The sequence below is a fragment of the Hemiscyllium ocellatum genome, chromosome 4, assembly GCF_020745735.1.
Source record: "Hemiscyllium ocellatum isolate sHemOce1 chromosome 4, sHemOce1.pat.X.cur, whole genome shotgun sequence".
NCBI classification, from domain to species: domain Eukaryota; kingdom Metazoa; phylum Chordata; class Chondrichthyes; order Orectolobiformes; family Hemiscylliidae; genus Hemiscyllium; species Hemiscyllium ocellatum.
Genome location: NC_083404.1, coordinates 105,992,624 through 106,012,590, shown reverse-complemented (window position 1 = coordinate 106,012,590; position 19,967 = coordinate 105,992,624). Strand labels below are relative to the sequence as shown.

Genomic DNA, 19,967 nt, shown 5'->3' with positions numbered 1-19,967 from the left:
TTGAAATTCTATGATTTTATGAATCCAGTTTTCACTAGTATTATTTGAGAGGTAATTTGGCAGAAGGAAGTATCTGCCATTTAGAGAACCTATGTAATTTTTCTAAAGCAGCAAGTGTGTGTAAGTGTGCAAGTGATTGAGTGCCAATATGTAACACTAAACAGGAGCAATCAAGCCTGATTGCTGCCTCATGAATGTGTGCATGTAAACAAATGCATGAGTGAGTGAATTAGAATGTGCAAATGAAGATAAGTGTGCAACGAAGTGTTTGTGTGACCTCAGCTAGTCGACAAGAATATTGCTTTATGCATCTTGTAAAGAAAGTACTGTATCTCGAGTGAATGTTGATGTGATGAAAAGTAAGATTTCTACAAAAGTAGTATTATGATCTTCAGTTTAGTAGCTGCACTAAGCATGGGATTCAGCACGTTCTACAATGGCTACTTTGAAGACAGCAGTGAGATGAGGAAACTTCAAACCAGTTGATGGGTTAATGCAACTTTTAAAATGGCAGTGCCAGCTCTCGCCTATTATGGTGGGATGTCTACGAAATCCCTGGACAAGTTCATGGCTAATATGGTTTCTGAGTGAAACAGATGAGCACTTTGAACAAAATCTCCGTGACCCTCAGTATTTCCACCCTAATGTTTTTAACCTGAGGGTCAGCATTAAAGATGATTGACGTTTGCACTGTCGTGTGTTATGCAAGCTTTGTCTGGTTTCTCATGTCATGTTTTTTCTCCTTTTTTTTGTTTTTTTTTTTGTCGCTTTACCAACTCTTCCCTGATTCACCCACCCACCCACCCTTCACCCTCTCTTTGACAGCTATATGTAAGCAGTAGGTCTAAGGATGACAGCAAGGGTGGGAGTGATCTTGCCACTCAGTTACTGACTGAAATCAATCTCAGCAAGGTATTACTGGCGATGCCTATATTCTGGGAGAAAATGGCCAGGCTTGATTTCAGCATGATGTGGTCAGCAATTGTGAAACTTATTCTTCTTCCCTCCAATTTGTTTCTATATCTCTCATTCTCTTATCTAGTTTTATCTTTCTGTATCTCCTGTACTCTACTTCTGTTACATTCCTTGTGTATCCCTGCCTCTATCTTTTTCTATCCTGCTCCTATTGCCGCCTTCTTTGTTTTACTCTTTCAGTTTCATTGCTTTCTTCCATTGCATGACCTTTCAATTTTTTTTTGTTTCTGTTGCACTCTCCCTCTTCATCTCTGTTGACCTCTGCTTTTCAGTTAATTTTTCACCTTTTTTTTAAGTCCTGTGTTCCTCCTTGCCTTTTCTTCTTGTTTTCTGTCTTTCCTCTCCTCCTGTTTTTCTGTCACTCCTTTTTTTTTACCCAATCCTTTCTTTATACCCTCCATCTCTACAATTTCTCTTTATTATCTTACCTCAACTGATTTTGTTTCCTACCCTTTCACTCTTCATTAAAATAATCTAGCAGCTAGTGTAACTTCCTTTTACTGGAAAAGGATAAACCTTCCTTTAGATAATGCAACAGAAATTTGAACAAGAAGGAATTATTAAATATATAAGGAAGGCTGTAGCATGCTGACATCACCTGGTTGCTGGAGATGCTGATCTTGCCTCTTGTTGTGTTTCGTAAGTCTACTAATCCATATTATTTTAGCTGCTTTATTGAAATTCAATTTAATGACATCACCCCACAACAAGATTGTATAAATATTTAATACAGACTTCATTCATTAGCAATAAAAAATACTCTGATACCGCACTATGATACAGTATCACATAATTACACTCTTGCCTGTTTGAGCTAATTAACGAATGTCAGAATTTATTTGATATGTTTGGGCAAATTCGTTCAAGTTTTGAGATCATTGATCTGCTGAGGACATTGTGTGATGAACAACGTCTAATTGGGAGCAGAAATGTGCTGAAACATACATTAGTGATTGGGCAAAACTGGAAAATAGAGTTAAGTGTATCAGAGCTCCACTTTGAACGATGAATTGTAAATATTTTATTAATGGTGTGAGTCTAGAAATTTGGAATCACAAGGCATTTGAGTGTTGACATGTGTATCACTGAAAGCTAGTGAGCAGATATACAAAATATAACTTTTTTTAAAAGAAGAACTATCAAGGGGACAAGAATATAGAAGTGAAAAATGATATCCTTTTGTTACATACAACCTCAGTGTTAGAACCTCAAATAGAATCTATGTTCTAATTTGGGAACTGTGCCTCAGGAAGGATATACTTGCCTTGGACACAATATGGTTTCACCAAAATGACAGCAGAGCTGAAAGGATTAAGTTACAAGGTCAGGTTCATTGATTTGTATTGCCTTGAGCATAAAAGTTTAAGTGGTGACCTAATTAAAGTGTTTAAAATTATAAAAAGATTCCATTGGGCAGGTAAAGAGAAAAAAAATCGCTTTGGGGAGTCCAGGATCTATAAGAATGTAATCTAAAAATTAGAACTAGCCTATTCAGGCATATTGGGTTAATTGAGATTTTGGAAATGAATCAAGATTGGGTAAGGATATAAAGGGATAGAGACTAAATGCAGGTTCAGACTGTGTTATCAAGTTGAATGGCAAAACATACTGATTGCCTGAATTCTTACTGCTGTTCCTGTACTTGTTTGAGAATTGCGAGAAAGGGTTTGCAAAACTATTGGGCTTCATAGGAAAATTGAGGTTTTTCAAGAGAAGGAAAACTAAACTACTTAAAGGAAATGCCGTGAGGTTGATGTAAGGTTGTGGATGACACTTGAAGTCTACAAAATATCATGATCATCAAGATCCAGAGGTGGTGGATGATCTCTGCAACAGAAGGAACAATGTGATCTGAGCAGATTTGTTGTGGTGTGATGTTCATGTTTTAAATCCCACTAAAACTCTTTACATGTTTTCATGATTTCATGTCTGTGGTGAATGTAGTGTATGGTGTAGCGTCACGGTGATTTGTCTTCCATGATCCAATTGGACATTGCTGGCTATGATCAGAGGACTAGGAAATTTGTTCTCTACCCATCATGGTTGAATAAGTTGCCTATATGAAGGTACTAATCTTTCCCTGGATGTAGTGTCAGTGGCAAAGCCAACATTTAGTCCACATCCTTAGATGCTTTTGATAAGTGGGTGGTGGAATTTGGTGTGGTGTTTGTTATGCCATTTCAAAGGGCAGATAAGATTCAATTATATTGTTATTTTTTCCAAAAGCATCAATTGTAGAAAAATGCAAGTTCAGTTCTTCCGAGGTAAATTTAGATCTTGTCTACTCATTGTCTTTACCAAATGATCCTCTTGAAAATATGCACACTATAGCCAGCCTGGTTCTTGTGATGGATTGTTGAAGCCCAATATTATAATGTTCGTATTTGTACGGTGATGGTGTTACTTTGATTTGACAGTACCACTTTGTGGTTCCTTTGCAGGTATTTGAGAAAGAGTCAGACTCCATCACAGTGCATGCAATCAGAGTGCTAACTGCGATAATGAAGAACTCTCCCTCTGCCAAGGTATGTCTGTCAGGAGTGCCAATGTCATGGACTGCTATTCAAAGATTTAAGCCAGATAATGTTGGAAATACACAATAGGTTTGGCAGCATCTGTGCAGAGAAAGAGTAACATTTTGAGTTGATGACCTTTAATCAGAATAGGGAAATATTAGAAGTGGAATAGGTTTTTAAATAGGTCAAATGGGAGACAGAGAAACAGCAAAAGGGAAGTGAAAGGCATGCAAGATTAAATGAGAGTGTTTGTCAGGCAAAATCAACAGGATTATTAATACAGCAAGTTAAGAAACTAAAGTCATGTCTAGAGGCGGTGAAAATGGCTTGACAATGATCATCTGGCAGAAGGCAAAATCGAGAGAATCAAAATAAAACTTCAACATACAAAGAAATGGAAACAAATGACAGGCAAATTATGATCTGAAATATTAGAACTTCCCTGAAGCGTTGGAGGCTGAGGGATGACCTTAGAGGTTTGTAAAATCAGGAGGGGCACAGATAGAGTAAATAGACCATGTCTTTTTCTCTAAAATGGGGGAGTCCAGAACTCGAGATCATAGGTTTTGGTGAAGGGGAAAAACTTTAAAAGGAACCCAAGGGCAATTTTTTTTCATGCAGAGACTGGTGCATGTATGGAATGAGCTGCCAGAGGAAGTGGTGGAGGCTAGTATAATTAGAAAATTTAAAAGGCATCTGGAAAGATTAAAGGGATATGGGCTAAGTGCTGGCAAATGGGACTAGATTAGGTTAGGACATCTGATCTGCATGAACAAGTTGGACCAAAGGGTCTGTTTCCATGCTGCAAATCTCTGTGACTCTATAACTCTGTTGAGTTTCGAAAGCTGTTACATACTATTCCTGAACCACCTATAATCTTCAATGGAATGCTGGAAAGATGTATTACCCCATGCTCAATGTTCTACTATTTGTGTAGTAACCTGTCATGTGGTACATTGTCAAAGGCCTTTTGATCATTTCAGCATGCTGTATGGACATGTTTCCCTAGATCCATATTGCTTGTTATTCCCTCAGGGAATTCTGCGCATAGCTGTGACAATTTGAATCATTTATCGTTTGGGGAGTGTGACCATATTGAATTAGTGTATGTAACCATGATTTTAATTTATATCTCCAGATGAGAAGAGATGCGAACTTGGGGTCAGCATGACTGTCATCCTGCAATGTTTTTGGTTCCTTTCTAATAGGGTGCATTATAGTGTAAAATTATAAATGGACTATGTTTTGTATCACATTTGTATCTGCACAATGTCTAATTTTGTTTCTTTTGGGAGGCTGTTGATCCCTCACTTCTCACTGTTCCCACCCCTTCAATGATTTAGTTCATTATCTGTCTTTCACTCTCAAAATGCATTCTTTGAAGTTATGATTCAAAGGTGAAAATCGATTATCTATTAAATAAGAATGCTTGGAGTAATCTGAATGACTTGAATGTTACTTTAGATAATGAGTCGAAATGGTTTCACTCATCTTTCTGAGGGAGCTTTCTGCCATGTTCTGTTAGAGGATACATGGAAAAACGCTTTCAATTTTGAATCATTCCTGTTTTGAGTTAGTTTCTACTTCTCTCAATAATATTATACGATACTATTTTCTATTGATCTCACTATCCAATACTCTTCCAAGCACAGCAAAAATTTGAGCATGTAATAAAAAAATTTAATTTGTGTAGTTCCAAGGAAGTTTGCTATTGTTAGAAATAGCAAGAACTTGTTCAGGGAGTATAGAAAGGTCAAGAGGTTTGGAGAGGGAAGTCCAGAGCTTGGGGCCAGAATAATTGAAGGCACAGTTTCCAGTGTTTGAACAAAGGAGATGGGGGATGTTCAGAGGCCTTGGCTGAACTTTTGCATGAGGCGTCAAATTGAGGCACCATTGTCCTGTCAGATGGAGACAAAGATTCCATGGCGTTATTTCAAAGAAAATTTGGGGTATACTCTCAGTCAGTATTTATCCCTTAACTGTTATCACTGAAACAGACCATGTGCTGATTATTTCATTGTTGCATGTAGAACTTTCTGTGTACTGATTGGTTGCCATATTTCCTTATGTAGCAATAGTAAGTACATTTTAAAAGGATCTCTTTGGTGGTATAGCTTTTTGCCATGAACTGGTGCATGAATGGCAGTTGGCCATTTAATAAGTTGCTGGTAGAATTGCAATGTTGTGAATTGTTTTGATTGTACATGATTTTGTTAGTAGATACAGAAAAAGAAAGGTGTTCCCTGTTCTGCTAGAAAAATGATTTTGGTTCTTTGCAATGTTTGCAGTTACTCAAATTATAATAAAGTAATTAACTTCTGCTTTGAATCTTTTGCCAACAGGAGGTATTCAAGGAACGGATTGGTTACTCTCATCTCTATGAGGTGCTGAAAAGCCAGGGGGAGCCAACAAAGCAACTCCTGCAGGAACTGATGAATATGGTAAATAGTTGGTTCTGGAATGATTTAGGCACAGTCTGAGGCCACAGTTGGAATTAATGTCCTGCGATAAGCAGGAGTTCAAAGTTGGTTTCCTCTCTTGACCAGTTTCCATTTTTATTTCTAGTTGAGGATAATGCTGGCCAGCTTGCTATATGTTCTTGTCCCTCTTTGCTCTAGGGAGGTCCGAATGCTCTAAGTTCCAGCAGCAGACCTATGTTACGACTGAATGGTTTTCAAAACACGTTGGGCTCAATTTTTAAACCAGCCATGAATGAGTCAAGCACAGAAATAAACTAGAAGTGCACCATTATAATCCTATTCCCATTGATGGAAAGGGTATTGACACCATTGGAGAGTCTTGCAGCGCAGTCATAATAATGACGCAGACTCCAATCAATGCACCTAACAATGACTCTCTTATGTCTGCAGGCTACTGAGGATGAGAATATGACTTCCCTCACCACGATCAATAATGAGCAGGCACTGTTGATCCTGGTGCAGTGGATTCCTGACCTGGAATCTCGCAATCTACAGATCTTTGTCTCTGATTGGTTAAAAAAAGTGTGTGGCGCTACTCTTCGGACTCGCATGACCTGTGTGAAGGCTGGGGTGTTGAGCGCCACTCTAGCATCATTGCATTGCCACTCCCGGCTCGACAGGAAGTGTGGCGAGAATCTTATTGACTTGCTACATGTGCTGGGTCGCCTTTCCATTCAACCTGGAGAACTCCGGCAGCTCATAAAACTACTTCGGACTACAGATGCAAAAGCACATCCGTACTCTGCCCAGGTCATTCGGGCCTTATCAGCCATGGCGAAGAAAGATGGGTCTGAAAATGTGCTGCAGTACTTTGACCTGACTCCCAGTATGGCAGGAATAATGGTTCCCATCATTCAAAAGTGGCCGGGTAATGGTTTTGCTTTCCACACGTGGCTCTGTCTGAATGAGGAGTGGGAGGATGGTTGCATGTTCAGCAGGAGACCGAAACGAAAACAACTGTACAGGTAGGAATTGTGAGTTATAATGCACCCGAGACTTATTCGCCCACAGAAGTGTCATTGTCCTTCCTCTACACAAGTAAGAATGGTGAAGTGTCACCCAACGCACTGATGAGAATTGGCAACTTGTCCAACATGGATGTCATAAAAATATTTTTTTTTAAATATAGAGTTATAGGCCCTTCAGACCATGGAACCTGCTTTGTCATTCAGTAAAATCATAACTTATCCAATTGTGGCCTGAACTCCGTTTTCCTGTCCAATCCCACAAACTTTGACACCTTTGTAGGTCAAAAACCTGTCTAACTTGACCTTGAACAATTTTAGTAACCCAGTCTACACCACTGTCTGTGGAAGAGAATTTCAAAGATTAATCACTCTCTTAGAGAAGAAATTTCTCCTCATTTCCATCTCAAGTAGGAGATCCCTTGTTTTTAAACTGTGCCCCATTGTTCCAGAATTACCCACAGGGGGAAATATCCTCTTGGCCTCTATATTTTCAGAATTTTATATTTCTATTAGTGCATCTGCCACTCTCCTCAACTCTGGTCAGTATAGGCTCAAATTGGTCAACATTTCTTTGATCAAAAACAATTATTTATCATTAATGTTAACTTCATGAACATTCTCTGAACTGCTTCCAATGCATCGTTAAGTCAAAACTTGTACACTCTACTCCACTTGTCTCACCAGTGCCCTGTACAGTTACAAAGTCATAGTTACCCAACACAGAAACAGACCCTTCAGTCCAAGTCATCCAAGTTGACTCAACATCCTAATCCTAGTCTCATTTGCCAGCATTTGGCCCATATTCCTCTTAAACCCTTCCTATTCAAATACCCATCCAGATGCCTTTTAAATGTTGTAATTGTACCAGCCTCCATAATCTCCTCTGGCAGCTTGTTACACCACCCTCTGCATGAAAACATTACCCCTCAGGTCCTCTTTAAATCTCTCCCCTCTCTCTTTAAATCAATGTCTTCTAGTTTTGGACTCCGCCCATCCAAAGACAAATACCTTGGCTATTCACCCTAACCATGCCCCTCATGATTTTTTAAAACCTCTATAAATTCACCCCTCGGCCTCCAACACTCCAGGGAAAAAAACCCAGTCTATTCCCAATATTCTGTGTGGTTTTCCGGCAGGTGCTCTGGTTTCTTCACACAGTCCAAAGATGTGCAAATTCGGAGGATTGGCCATGTTCAGGGATGTGTAGGTCAAATCCATTAGCCATAGGCAACACAGGGTTATGGGCTTCGTGTAGGAGGATGGGTCTGGGTGGAATGCTGTTTGGAGGGTTGGTGTGGACTTGTTGGGTCAAATGGCCTGTTTCAACACTGTGGAGACTCTGTTTAAAAAAATATTCAGCCTTTCCCTGCAACTTAAATCCCCCAGTCCAGGCAACATCCTTGTAAATCTTTTCTGCACTCTCTGAAGTTTAACATTTTTCTGGGCGACAAGAATTGTACACAGTATTCCAAGTGGCCTTACCAATGTCCTGTAACATGACATCTCAACTCCTTTCTTATAGAAAGAATTACTTGATTTTATACTCCATTCTCTTGATGCCAAAAGCAGAAGGTTCATTTGCCTTCCAAATTGCTTGCTTACTTGCACCCTAACTTTGTGGTCCTTGTATAGGAATGCAAAGATCCCTCTCTACCACAGCATTCTACAATCTTATTCAATTTCCATCATATTCTGCTAACTATTTTTCCTGCCAAAGTGGATGAAGTCACATCTTCTGACATTATGCTCCATTTGCTGTAATTACCACACATTTAACCTTTATATGTCTTTTGCTGAGCCTTGGTATTTTCAAATTTGCTTTCCATGTACCTTCATATCTTGGAAAGTTTGACTGCAATACTTATATTTCATCATCTATGTTAACACTATAAAATTGTAAGTAGTTGAGACTTCAGCCCTGATCTTTGTGGCATTCACTAGATTGTATGCTCTCCTGTCATTGATCCATTTGTCCCCCCTCTCTACCTCTCTCTATTTCTATGTCTGTCTGTCTCTGTCTGTCTCCTTTCTTTCCTTCTTTATTTCTGCTCTGACGACCCCCCCCCCTCACTCTGTCTGTCTGTCTGTCTGTCTGTCTGTCTCTCTCTCTCTCTCTCTCTCTCTCTATCTATCTATCTATCTATCTATCTATCTATCTCTCTCTCTCTGACTCTTTCTTTCTTTCTTTCTCTCTCTCTCTCTCTCTCTCTCTCTCTCTCTCTCTCTCTCTCTCTTTCTCTCTCTCTCTCTCTCTCTCTCTCTGACACCCCCTCACACACTCACTCTCTCCCTCTCTCTCACCCAACCCTTTCTCTCCCTCTCTGAGCCCTCCCCCCTCTCTGATCTCTCTCTCTCTCGCGCTCTCTCTCTCTCTCTCTCTCTCTGACCTCCCACCCCCGTCCCCCCCTCTCTCTGACCCTCCCTCTGTTTGCCGCCCCCCCCCCCCCCCAGTCTTCACCCCCTCTGCCCCCCCGCCACTCAAAACATCCTTAGCTATTCATGGATTGTTCATTTGACTCAGAGTCTTTCTTTCTCAATGGAACATATCCTTGTCAATGTTATACTTATTGCAGATATATTACTGTGTGAGAAAGAATTGTCATGCATTGTTCACCTGTGCTGGGAAGAATCCATATTAGTCCATCCAACCAATTATCAGCAAATTTGTAACTGGGACCAAATATTGGGAGAAATAGCATTGTGCTGTTTTGATCCCTTCTTAGAGAGTAATTAATAGCAGATTGGAACTGACACAAGATCAGCTTTAAAAAAACAATAATTTTGTCATAGAGCAAAGTGCCACAGGATAATGATGTGAATGGAAAAGCACTTCTGAAGTTAAGGTACATATTTGCTGAGCATCTTTTGTTCTATATGTATCCCTGTTTATTCTTGTCTGGAAGTTTTTGATGGGGCAACATGGAGAGAGCTTTACTTTACAGGGTGCTGGCACCTTTGTTCATTGGCAAATTGCTTAGATTTATGAAATATTTGGTTGAGAGGGTGAAGAGGATTATGCATTAAGACTCCTGTAACTGATTCTTAGTGTGACAAATCTAGCAATCTTTTATATTTGCAAACTTCTTAACAAAAGGATATTGTTCTCCAAAACTCAGAGAAATGGAAATGTGGACTAATGGTAGAAAGAACATAAAGTTTATTTTCTTTCTTTGTTTTCCTGCAGTTTCTTTACATCAAGTGGGACTGGGTTTGAAGCCTTCTTCACGTCTGACGGGATGCTAGTTGTTGCAGTTTGCACCAAGAAAGAATATATGACAGTGGCACTCCCAGAATTCTTCTTGAGTGACTCTCACTGGGTATGTTCTTCTACGTGCTGATTTCTAGTCTAGAGTAGACCTCATTGGAGGTGATTATTTTGTCCTGCCCTACTTTTTATTTGCAAAAAATATACTTTATTCATATATTATCTCTACGTAGGTACAAAAGGTCCAAACCAGTTGTCTAGACTTTTTAAAAAACAATTACAGTGGGAATTTGGCATTCCTCATTTGAGCTTCAGTTCAGTTGCAACAATAAGGCATTTTCTAATCATGAAAGGAAACTATCTACACTTCTATTAAGACAAAGAGGGGATCTCAAATTTAGATTAGATTAGATTACTTAGTGTGGCAGATGGACCTTAAACTTTGGTCTTCATCCACTGATCCTTGGTAGCAGCTGACCTAAGCTTTAATTCATGCCTCAGCATGTAGTCCTAGACCTTGGAATATATCGGTGTGCAACACTCAGTTGAGGTCAACTCTTTGCACTGAAAGACTAACAGATTTTGGACAGACCAAAGTCGCACTGAGTTGATGGTCTTCCAGGTGCAGTTAATGTTTGTCTCCGTGTCTGTCCCGGGAACAGCCCATAGAGTACAGAATCCTCCATCACGGAATTGCTCCCTCATGGTTTCCTTGAGAAGATGGTTATGGGCATCTATCATGAGTGTTAGTAGTAGGTTTTGATTCAGCTGTGAGAGTAACTTATTTGAGCACGTAAGAATGCAGTTAAAAGTCAATCAGGTTGATATGGGATTGGAGTTAGATGGAGGCCAGATGCTAACGATAGCAATTTCACTTCCATGCAAGAATCCTTCAAGGTGAATTGCAATTCTGGAGCATAATTATTGATAGTTTTTTGATTATAAGAGCACTGGAACAGCGGTCAACTGAACTGAAAAGCATCCAGCATTAACACATGCATACTTCTGGGTGATGATGGAGCTGGAGAAGGAATCCTGCCCAGCTGTCCCTGTCTTATCTCAGTGCCCAGAGCAGTTGTAGTAGTTGTAATGTTACCTTAGCAATCATATAACAGAGTTCATATGGCACCTACATCTACTTAAGACTGTTTTGAGGCCTGGCTTCATTATAATGAACAAGCAAGACCCCAAAAAGGTAACTCACAAGTTTCCAATTGCAGTTCAGGAGTTGGCAGCCAGAGGCTACTCTCTCGAATGATCAATCGATCAGCGGCGGTAGCAAGGTGGCAGTGGGGAATGTGTTCTGCTTTTGCTGCAAAAACTTTTGTCAATAATTTTTTAATATAAGATTAGATATGCTACAGTATGGAATAGGCCCTTCAGCCCAACAAGTCTACACCGACCCTCCAATGAGTAACCCACCCACACCCATTTCCCCTACCCTATATTTACTCCTGACTAATGCACCTAACCCTATGGGCAATTTAATCTGGCCAGTTCACCTGCCCTGCATATCTTTGGAAACCGGAATACCTGGAGGAAACCCCACGCAGAAACTGGGAGAACGTGCAGACTCTACACAGACAGTTGCCCGAGGGGGAATTGAACCTGGGTCCTAGTGCTGTGAGGCAGCAGTGCCACCCAGTAATGTAATATATTACTAACATTTATGGGCAACCATCAATCCTACCTCTAGCAGCTAAGCTGATGTGCAGAAAGTGTGAAGGACTGGCACTGCTCTTGCTGCAACTGAGAAGTTCACTACTGTATGAAGATTCTGCCTGACAGGATCCCACCATGCTCCAGCAGGGAATATCTTCCAGATCAACATGTCTGCTGAGTCCTGGGCACGTTTTCTCCTTGATCAAATTAATTTACCTACTTCACGATAACAATCTTTTCCCTTAATTCTTTCTTCAGTCAGTCCTCTAACTTGTAAAATCTCTTTATTTTTAATCGCACACTCGAATTACTCCCAAGGCTCACCCTGTTGACCTCCCATCCTTCACTTGGTGCAAATTCCACATTGTCCAAAATGGCCAATTGAATTTAAAGCTGTTCAAAGGTCCTGCTGACTCATTTGGCTACATCTGTCCTGATTAGATGCAGGCAACTGAGTTTCACATCTTGTAACCAGAAGTTATTTGGCTTTTTCCATTCATCTGATCAGTCTGGAATGGGACCTGAACACACATCCCTATGATTCAGAAACTCTGCATCTGGACCAAAGATTTACTTCCCGCCTTCAATGTAGGAAAGTGGTCAGTCTGTCTTGGGTTAATTCCCCCTAACATTAGGGTTAATTCCCCCTCACAATAGGGTTAATGTTCCCAACTTTAACAGCTTGTAGAAATTCGGTTTGGAAGACAATTACTTGTGAAATAAGGTGAGACACTTGCCCCCTTGAAACTGCTGCTTTCTGGATGGCTCCGAGTAGTAACATGCTTCACCATTGCAGGGCACACTTGGGAAGATGTTTGGGTTGCAATTGTACCAGCCTCCACCACATCCTCTGGCTGCTCATTCTGTACACGTTTCACCCTCTGCGTGAAAATGTTGCCCCTTAGGTCTCTTTTATATCTTTCCCCTCTCACCCTAAACCTATGCCCTCTAGTTCTGGACTCTCTAACCCCAGGGAAAAGACTTTGCCTATTTATCCTATCCATGCTCCTCATAATTTTGTAAACTTCTATAAGGTCACCCCTCAGCCTCCGGTGCTCCAGGGAAAACAGCCCCGCCTGTTCAGTGTCTCCCTGTAGCTCAGATCCTCCAACCCTGGCAACATCCTTGTAAAACTTTTCTGAACCCTTTCAAGTTTCACAACATCTTTCCGATAGGAAGGAGACCAGAATTTCACGCAATATTCCAACAGTGGCCTAACCAATGTCCTGTACAGCCGCAACATGACCTCCCAACTCCTGTACTCAATACTCTGACCAATAAAGGAAAGCATACCAAACGCCGCCTTCACTATCCTATCTACCTGCGACTCCACTTTCAAGGAGCTATGTACCTTCACTCCAAGGTCTCTTTGTTCAGCAACACCCCCTAGGACCTTACCATTAAGTGTATAAGTCTTGCTTAGATTTGCTCTCCCAAAATGCAGCACCTCACATTTATCTGAATTAAACTCCGTCTGCCACTTTTCAGCCCATTGGCCCATCTGGTCAAGATCCTGTTGTAATCTGAGGTAACCCTCTTTGCTGTCCACTACACCTCCAATTTTGGTGTCATCTGCAAACTTAGTAACTGTACCTCTTATGCTCGCATCCAAATCATTTATGTAAATGACAAAAAATAAATAACATAAGCCACTTGCCCCTGAATGTTCTCCATCACTTGACATTAAAGCAAAAATCAGACATTAAACCACAGGTTTGCTGCAGGTGCCCAAAGATCTGATTTTGTCTGCTAATGGTATAAAGGGTAAATCTGGTCAAAGGAAGCACGTGTGCATGTGTGAGATGCAGAAAGAAACATGGACCGAGGATGTTGTGTTCCAGTAGACTGAATAACTCCACTCACCAACATTATTTCATTTTCTCCCCACTTCTTGTTTGCAGCACTGCATTGATATTGTTCACATCGCAGGACGCCGACCCTTTGGGCAGAATGTGGTTAATATCTATACAGACGGTTATCTAAGAAAGACTGCACAACTACGATTCCCTTCACTAAATGAGGTGAGATCTGACCTTCATTAATTTCATTGAGTTTCCCTTTATCCCTAAAATAAACAGATAAAATTAATTGCTTTATGGCATCGATGATGGGACTCAGCCCACTGACCTTGGAGACCTTGAGATAAAGTTATGCATCAGAATACCATCTAATTGCAATAATAGAGGGGGTGCTACATTGTTATCAAAGTAAATTAACAAGAACAGGATTTAGTTATATATTTACACTCTTCTGTCCTTATTGCAATTCCAGTATGTTCTTGATGCATACCTTCCTTACTGGAAATCTGGACTCCTTTGAACTAAGGTGCAGTGTGTACTGAGCCAATTGAAATTTTCAAGACCAAATAGATTTTTGGTGATCAAGAGTATCAATGTTATGTAGCAGAGGATATCAGGTGCAGAACAGACTCGAGGGAACCCCTGAGTCTATTCTTTTGTTCTCACCCTGTTGTTCTCTCAATTTTGATGCCATCTTGTACTCCGGGCTTTAATTCTTCACCTTTTCTCAGTGTGCTCTGAAGAAAATGATCTGACGTAGGAACAGAAGTGGCCCATTCTGCCTAATAAGTCTTCCCCACCGTTCAATACAGTCATGGCTGATCAAACACTTCAATGCCTTTTACCCATACCATTCCCATAACCCTGTTCACTTGTTTTGGTATTAATAAATTTATCACTATTAACTTGTTTTCACTATTGAATGCTAACAGACCTACTTAGTGTTTCTGGAAGGTTTATAAAAATTGAGACAACTGTGGATGCTGTAAATCAGAAACAAAAACAAGCTGGAAAAGCTCAGTATGTCTGGCAGCATCTGTGGAGAGAAATCAGTTTGATATTTTGGATCCAGTGTCCTTCCTGATGAACATGGATTTCTCTCCACAGATGCTGCCAGACTTGTTGAGCTTTTCCAGAAATTTCTGTTTTTGTTTCTATTTATTCCATTTTATCGTAAATATTATAATCTAATTAAATTTTCATGTTATAAAAATTTTAATGCTTCCTTCCAGTCCTTCACTTACTGCTGTATTGGATCAGCTGGTCACAGAACAACGACAACAGTTATTACTTCTCCCATCCAGACTCCCGATCTATCCTTCACTTCACATTACCCCCTCAACCGTTCTCAGTCCTTCCCAGCCAGCTTTACATCTCCCATGAGAGGCTCCACCTCTCCACAAGCCATTGTGAATACAATCGCGGCCAGCATGCAGGATGCAGAATGGGGCACACCAACATCCCTGGAAGGGCTGATGGGATCCGTCTTTGTGTTCCATGAAGCCCTGCAGCCGACGCAGATCAAAGCACTTTTCAATGCAGGTGGGTTTTCCTGTTACTGTGTTTTATTAGTCAGCCATAATGTGAGTGTGTGCATGCAGTCTTGTTCATTTCCATGTGTGTTACTGAAGCAGTAATGATAGACATATCTATCTACCTGTCTGCCCTCTTAAGTGAATGGTAAAGATTGTAAAGCAATATTTGAAGCAATGTATCACTCTCCAGTTTGTCAATCAACATTGTTCACACAATCAGTACTACCAAAAAACTACTATTTTATCTCCATACTCTTCTTGGGATACTGTTGAGCCCAAATTGGCTGTCACATCTTCCAATGAAACAATAGTGATTATTCTACTAAACTATTTTGAGGTTCCTGGCCATGGCCAGACAGGTCTATCCGCTCATGATAGATATCCTGTTTTGTCCCAAGGGTTCTGGGACAAATCCACCAGCAGCAAGCCAGTGCTCTCTGATCTGCCTCCCGTTAGGTGACTGTGTCATCTGCGGGATGACCAGCTGCCTGGCAAGGGAGCGTACAACATAAAAGTGACTCCAGAACATATTGAGAAGTTCAAAAGATTAGATATCTGTAAAGGCCCTCTTTGAATCTTCAGCGGACTGGTGGGAAACAGTCAAGGAGAGTATTAAGAGGCCATTCATCCTCAAAACTGTTCAGAAGGCAAGAAGGAGTGAATGGTAAAATTGTACAAATTCCAGAAAAGCATGCAGAACCTGCTCCAACTGTGGACAATGGGGGTCTATGTCACAGGAGATGAAGAGCCAGCAACCTCTCTGTTTGCTTTGCAGGGCATAAAGATGATTGTTCGCTCCAACAACCATGGAGCACAATGAGATGCATTTACACTTCTTCTTCCAGAAGGTGCCCAGGGAGAGCTCTGTTATCAGCAGTGTGAAGGAATGTGATGACTTGGTAGTGTCACCTCAATTTGATACCATTAGGATTAGCAAATCCTTTGAGAGCTAAACTGTATGACATGAAGTCTACAGATAGCACAACCTCCCAGTCGTTGCTGTCCTGTGTCATGGAAGTCTTCGATGAAAACATGCAGGAGAAGCTGAACCAGATGCTGTCTCTGGATGAGCTGACCGAGGCCCTCAAGTCCTTTTGAGAAGAGTGAAACTCCTGAAGGTGATGGCTTACTAGTGGAGTTATTTTCAGCTCAGTGGGATTTGATAGACCAGGATCTGCAGGAGATGAACTGCAGTATGCTTCTGGCAGGTAGTGTGTGCAGATCCTTGAGGAAGGGCATCATCATACTTCCTCAATCAGAATGGTAGAGGGAGGACGTTAGAAATGGGTGACAAATTTCACTGCTGAATGCAGATTGCAAAATCCTGTTTAAGCTCATCACCAACTAACTGAAGTCTGCTCTGGTATAAGTGATTCACCTTGACCAAACCTGTGCTGTACTGGGCAGGATGATCTCTGAGTGCCTCATGCTTCTCAGGGATACAATTGCCTATACACAGGACAGGGGGATGGATAGCTGCTTCATTATTCTGGATCAGGAGAAGGCCTTTGACAGGATATCACACACCTACATGAGGGATATGCTCGCTAAAATGGACTCTGGGAAGGGAATCCGCAATTGGATCTGATTGCTCTACACCAACATTGTTAACGCAGTCTCAATCAATGGGTGGGAATCAGAAAGCTTCCTGATCAGATTTGAAGTCATGCAGGGCCGGTATCTCTCAGCTGCCTTTTTTGTGTGTTGTATAGACCCCTTTACTGAGTCCAACAGGAAGGATGTAATCCTGAAAGCAGTGAGTATTCCAGGCAGCAGAGTTCAGCAGGTCCACATGTCTGTGTTCTTGGATGACGTTGCCGTTTTCTGCTCTGATCTGCTGTCAGTGCACAGGTGCATGAGCATTTGTGACCTGTTTGAACTGGCATCAGAAGCCAAGGTAAATTGAGACAAGAGTGTTCTCCATGTTCTTTGGAGCCTGGCAGACTGATCCTTTGTCCCCTTTACCATCAGCATAGATGACCTGAACATGTTGGGAATATGGTTCAGTGGGACTTGGGAGAAGACCTTCGCCAAGGTGGGGCAGAAACTGGACTTTTGGGAGCATCACTCCCTCTCCATTGCGAGTGTAAACCTGGTCATTGCCTGTGAAGGACTCTTGCTGTTGCTGCATGTGGTGCATGTCTGTTCTATGCTCCAAAACTGCACCGTTGCAGTAACATGAGCTATTTTCTACTTCATCTAGAAATCTAAGATGGATTGTGTCCAGAGGAACACCACGTACAATGCTCTGGATCAAGTGGGAGTATGGTGGGAGATGTACCCAACACCACCTCATCCTAAGACCACCTTTATGTATGGCTGCATCAAACTGTGTGTAGACCCTTAGATACTCAAACACCAAATGTCACCACATACTGAGGTTCTACCTGTCCCTGGTGTTGTGAAGGATGGGCCTAGCCTCGCCATGGAATGCTCCAAATAGTTAGACTGTTCCATATCACCCTTCCCTCCTGGAAAATTTGTAAAATAAAACTTCTTTGATCACAAGTCCATCAGGAAGTGGTCAGCATGGAGCTTCCTCAAGACCCTGCAGAAAGGGAGAAGATTGTTCCTTGTGGGTGGTTCCCTGAGCAGACTGTTGCAGTTATTTGGCAGAATGTGTTATCACCTGAGCTTTTCAACAGGTATCAAGGCGTAGCTTGACTGGTCATGAGAAGGGCACGACCTATGAGATCCTTTATGTACGTTCGGACTCTCTGCTGGCCATGAAATGGCTGCAGGAGGTGGGGTATTTGTCACTAGTCTCCTGGAATGTGTCTTTGCAAAAGAAGTCTGGCGAGAGATGCAGTGGTTTTTGTTGAGGTTCATCATGAGCTCTATGATGCTCTACAGTCTGATCTCCTGTTTTGCCAAACATCAACTGCGCCTGGAGGACTGTCAACTCTGTGAAAGACAGTCTTTGGTGCACTCAAAACTTTGGTCATCAAAGGTAAACAGTTGAACCCAACCACACGTTGTACACTGGCACATTCTAAGATTCAGGACTATGTGCTGAGAGACCAACGAAAGGTTGGCATTGCAGGTGCCAAAGCACAGTTGGGGGGGGGAAAACGCCATCTAAGTGTTTCTGCCAAAGTGCAGAGAGTTATCAGACCCTCTTATTGCCTCAAAATGAATGTAAATGGTTTCCTGCATGAGAAGGAAATGCAACTGCAACAAAGCTCTGAGGAATGTCAAATTCCAGTATGTTTTTTGCTCTGCAAAGAGTTTCCAGAACTGTTCAGTACCTTCTGTCTGTACTTATACGTTGTTCATAAAAATTTTGTCTTTTTGAAATATAAAAAAGAATTTAGGAAGTGAACAATGTTGATGAATCTGTTCATCCTTTCATAATTGCTTTACCCTGCCTTTTCCCTCTGTCCCTCCCTCGCTCTAGTTCATTTTCTGTATTTAAATATTCTATGCCTTTATTTGCTCACTTTGTCTCATTTGCTCTCGTTTCCCATTTCACCTTTCTGTCTCCTGGTCATGCTAAATTGCCCATTGTATCCAGGGATGTGCAGGCTAGGTGGATTAACCATGAGAAATGCAGAGTTACAGGGATGGAGTTGGGTGGGGGCATTGGTGGTGGTGTTGAAAACAATTTCTTCCACAATAAAGAAACTATATGTTTATTTGTTCAATCTTTCTTCAATGTTTAAATCCATGTCCAAAGTGTTGCTCTGTGTGACAGTGCTGAATTTGTAAGCCTTGCCTTCCAGCATTATTAAGAGTATTGCCCAAGATCACTCCCAGTGGGGGCAATTGAAATGTTGTAATTAAACACAAAGGCCTGTATTTCTCTGCCAGCCAGCACCTTGAGATGCACCCACATTTGAACTGTGACACCTTTCTATTGCCCATTCATTTTCTTACCATTACCGCTTGTCACAACTGCTCTCCCACCACCACACCTAGGACACAGACCCTTCCCACTCCACTCCTCCATGCCTTCGACCTCTCCACAACTGGTTCACTTGCTGATCCTGGGCCACTGTATAATATACAGTCCTCCTGCACCTATCTTTTGATCACTTGAACTAAGTAAGGAAAATTGCCACACTTTAACATAACTGATCAAAGGTGTTCACGTCATCTTTGAAACATCATACTGAGATTCTCATGTGCTGCATTTATCTTGGAAGTAAGGCATAACTTAAAATGTTTTACACTAATGAGTACATGTGAATGTATGTTCTCTGCATCTCAATCTGCTGTTTTGAAGGTTGAATTTTCACGATATCCCCAATTAAGTCACCCTGCATTCCTAGTTTCCTGCTCTAATGGGCTGCATAAAACGAATCCTATTATTTCTCTCTCTTTGTTATTTCTGTGTGTGTGTGTGTGTGTGTGTATCTCTTTCACTTTCCATTTATTTCTCTATATATCTTTCTGTCTCTCTCTCTCTCTCTCTCTCTCTGTCTCTCTCTCTCTGTGTCTATGTGTGTCTCTCTCCCTACTCCACTCTTTCTGTCTGTACTTTGCTTTCATAGTCTCTCTGGACGTAGTGACAAGAAGTGACCTGGTCTGCAGTAAAAGGCCCTTTGCTGGAGTTGAGGTTGCTGAAATAAACTCAACACATAACATCGAAGAGCCGCGTGGTGATTACTTTGTTACTGGTTTACTTTGTTCTTTAGGTCCAAACAACTTATTGCCATTTAAGCCTGACAGTGAGCTATCCGATCTGAGTAGCAAGCTGCTCCTTCATTATACTCCCAAGGTAAGTAAGTTCAGAAAGTGTTTTACATGAAAGTTGTAACAAATTTAGGAAGATTTAAGTTCTCTCAAATCAAAGGCTGGTGCATGGGAAAATAGTCACTTGATGAA

The 19,967-nt window shown here is 41.3% G+C and overlaps 1 protein-coding gene across 3 annotated transcripts in view; it reads left to right on the top strand.

The window, feature by feature from the left end:
* Positions 1-19,967, top strand: part of nbeal2 (neurobeachin-like 2) — a 246,023-nt gene that overhangs the window by 120,905 nt on the left and 105,151 nt on the right. For all 3 annotated transcript variants that reach the window (XM_060823728.1, XM_060823731.1, XM_060823729.1), the window contains exons 10-17: positions 826-912; positions 3,417-3,500; positions 5,834-5,932; positions 6,362-6,936; positions 10,124-10,256; positions 13,708-13,827; positions 14,838-15,147; positions 19,778-19,860. In XM_060823728.1, the coding sequence (XP_060679711.1) occupies positions 826-912; positions 3,417-3,500; positions 5,834-5,932; positions 6,362-6,936; positions 10,124-10,256; positions 13,708-13,827; positions 14,838-15,147; positions 19,778-19,860 (1,491 nt within the window). The remainder of the gene's footprint in view (positions 1-825; positions 913-3,416; positions 3,501-5,833; positions 5,933-6,361; positions 6,937-10,123; positions 10,257-13,707; positions 13,828-14,837; positions 15,148-19,777; positions 19,861-19,967) is intronic.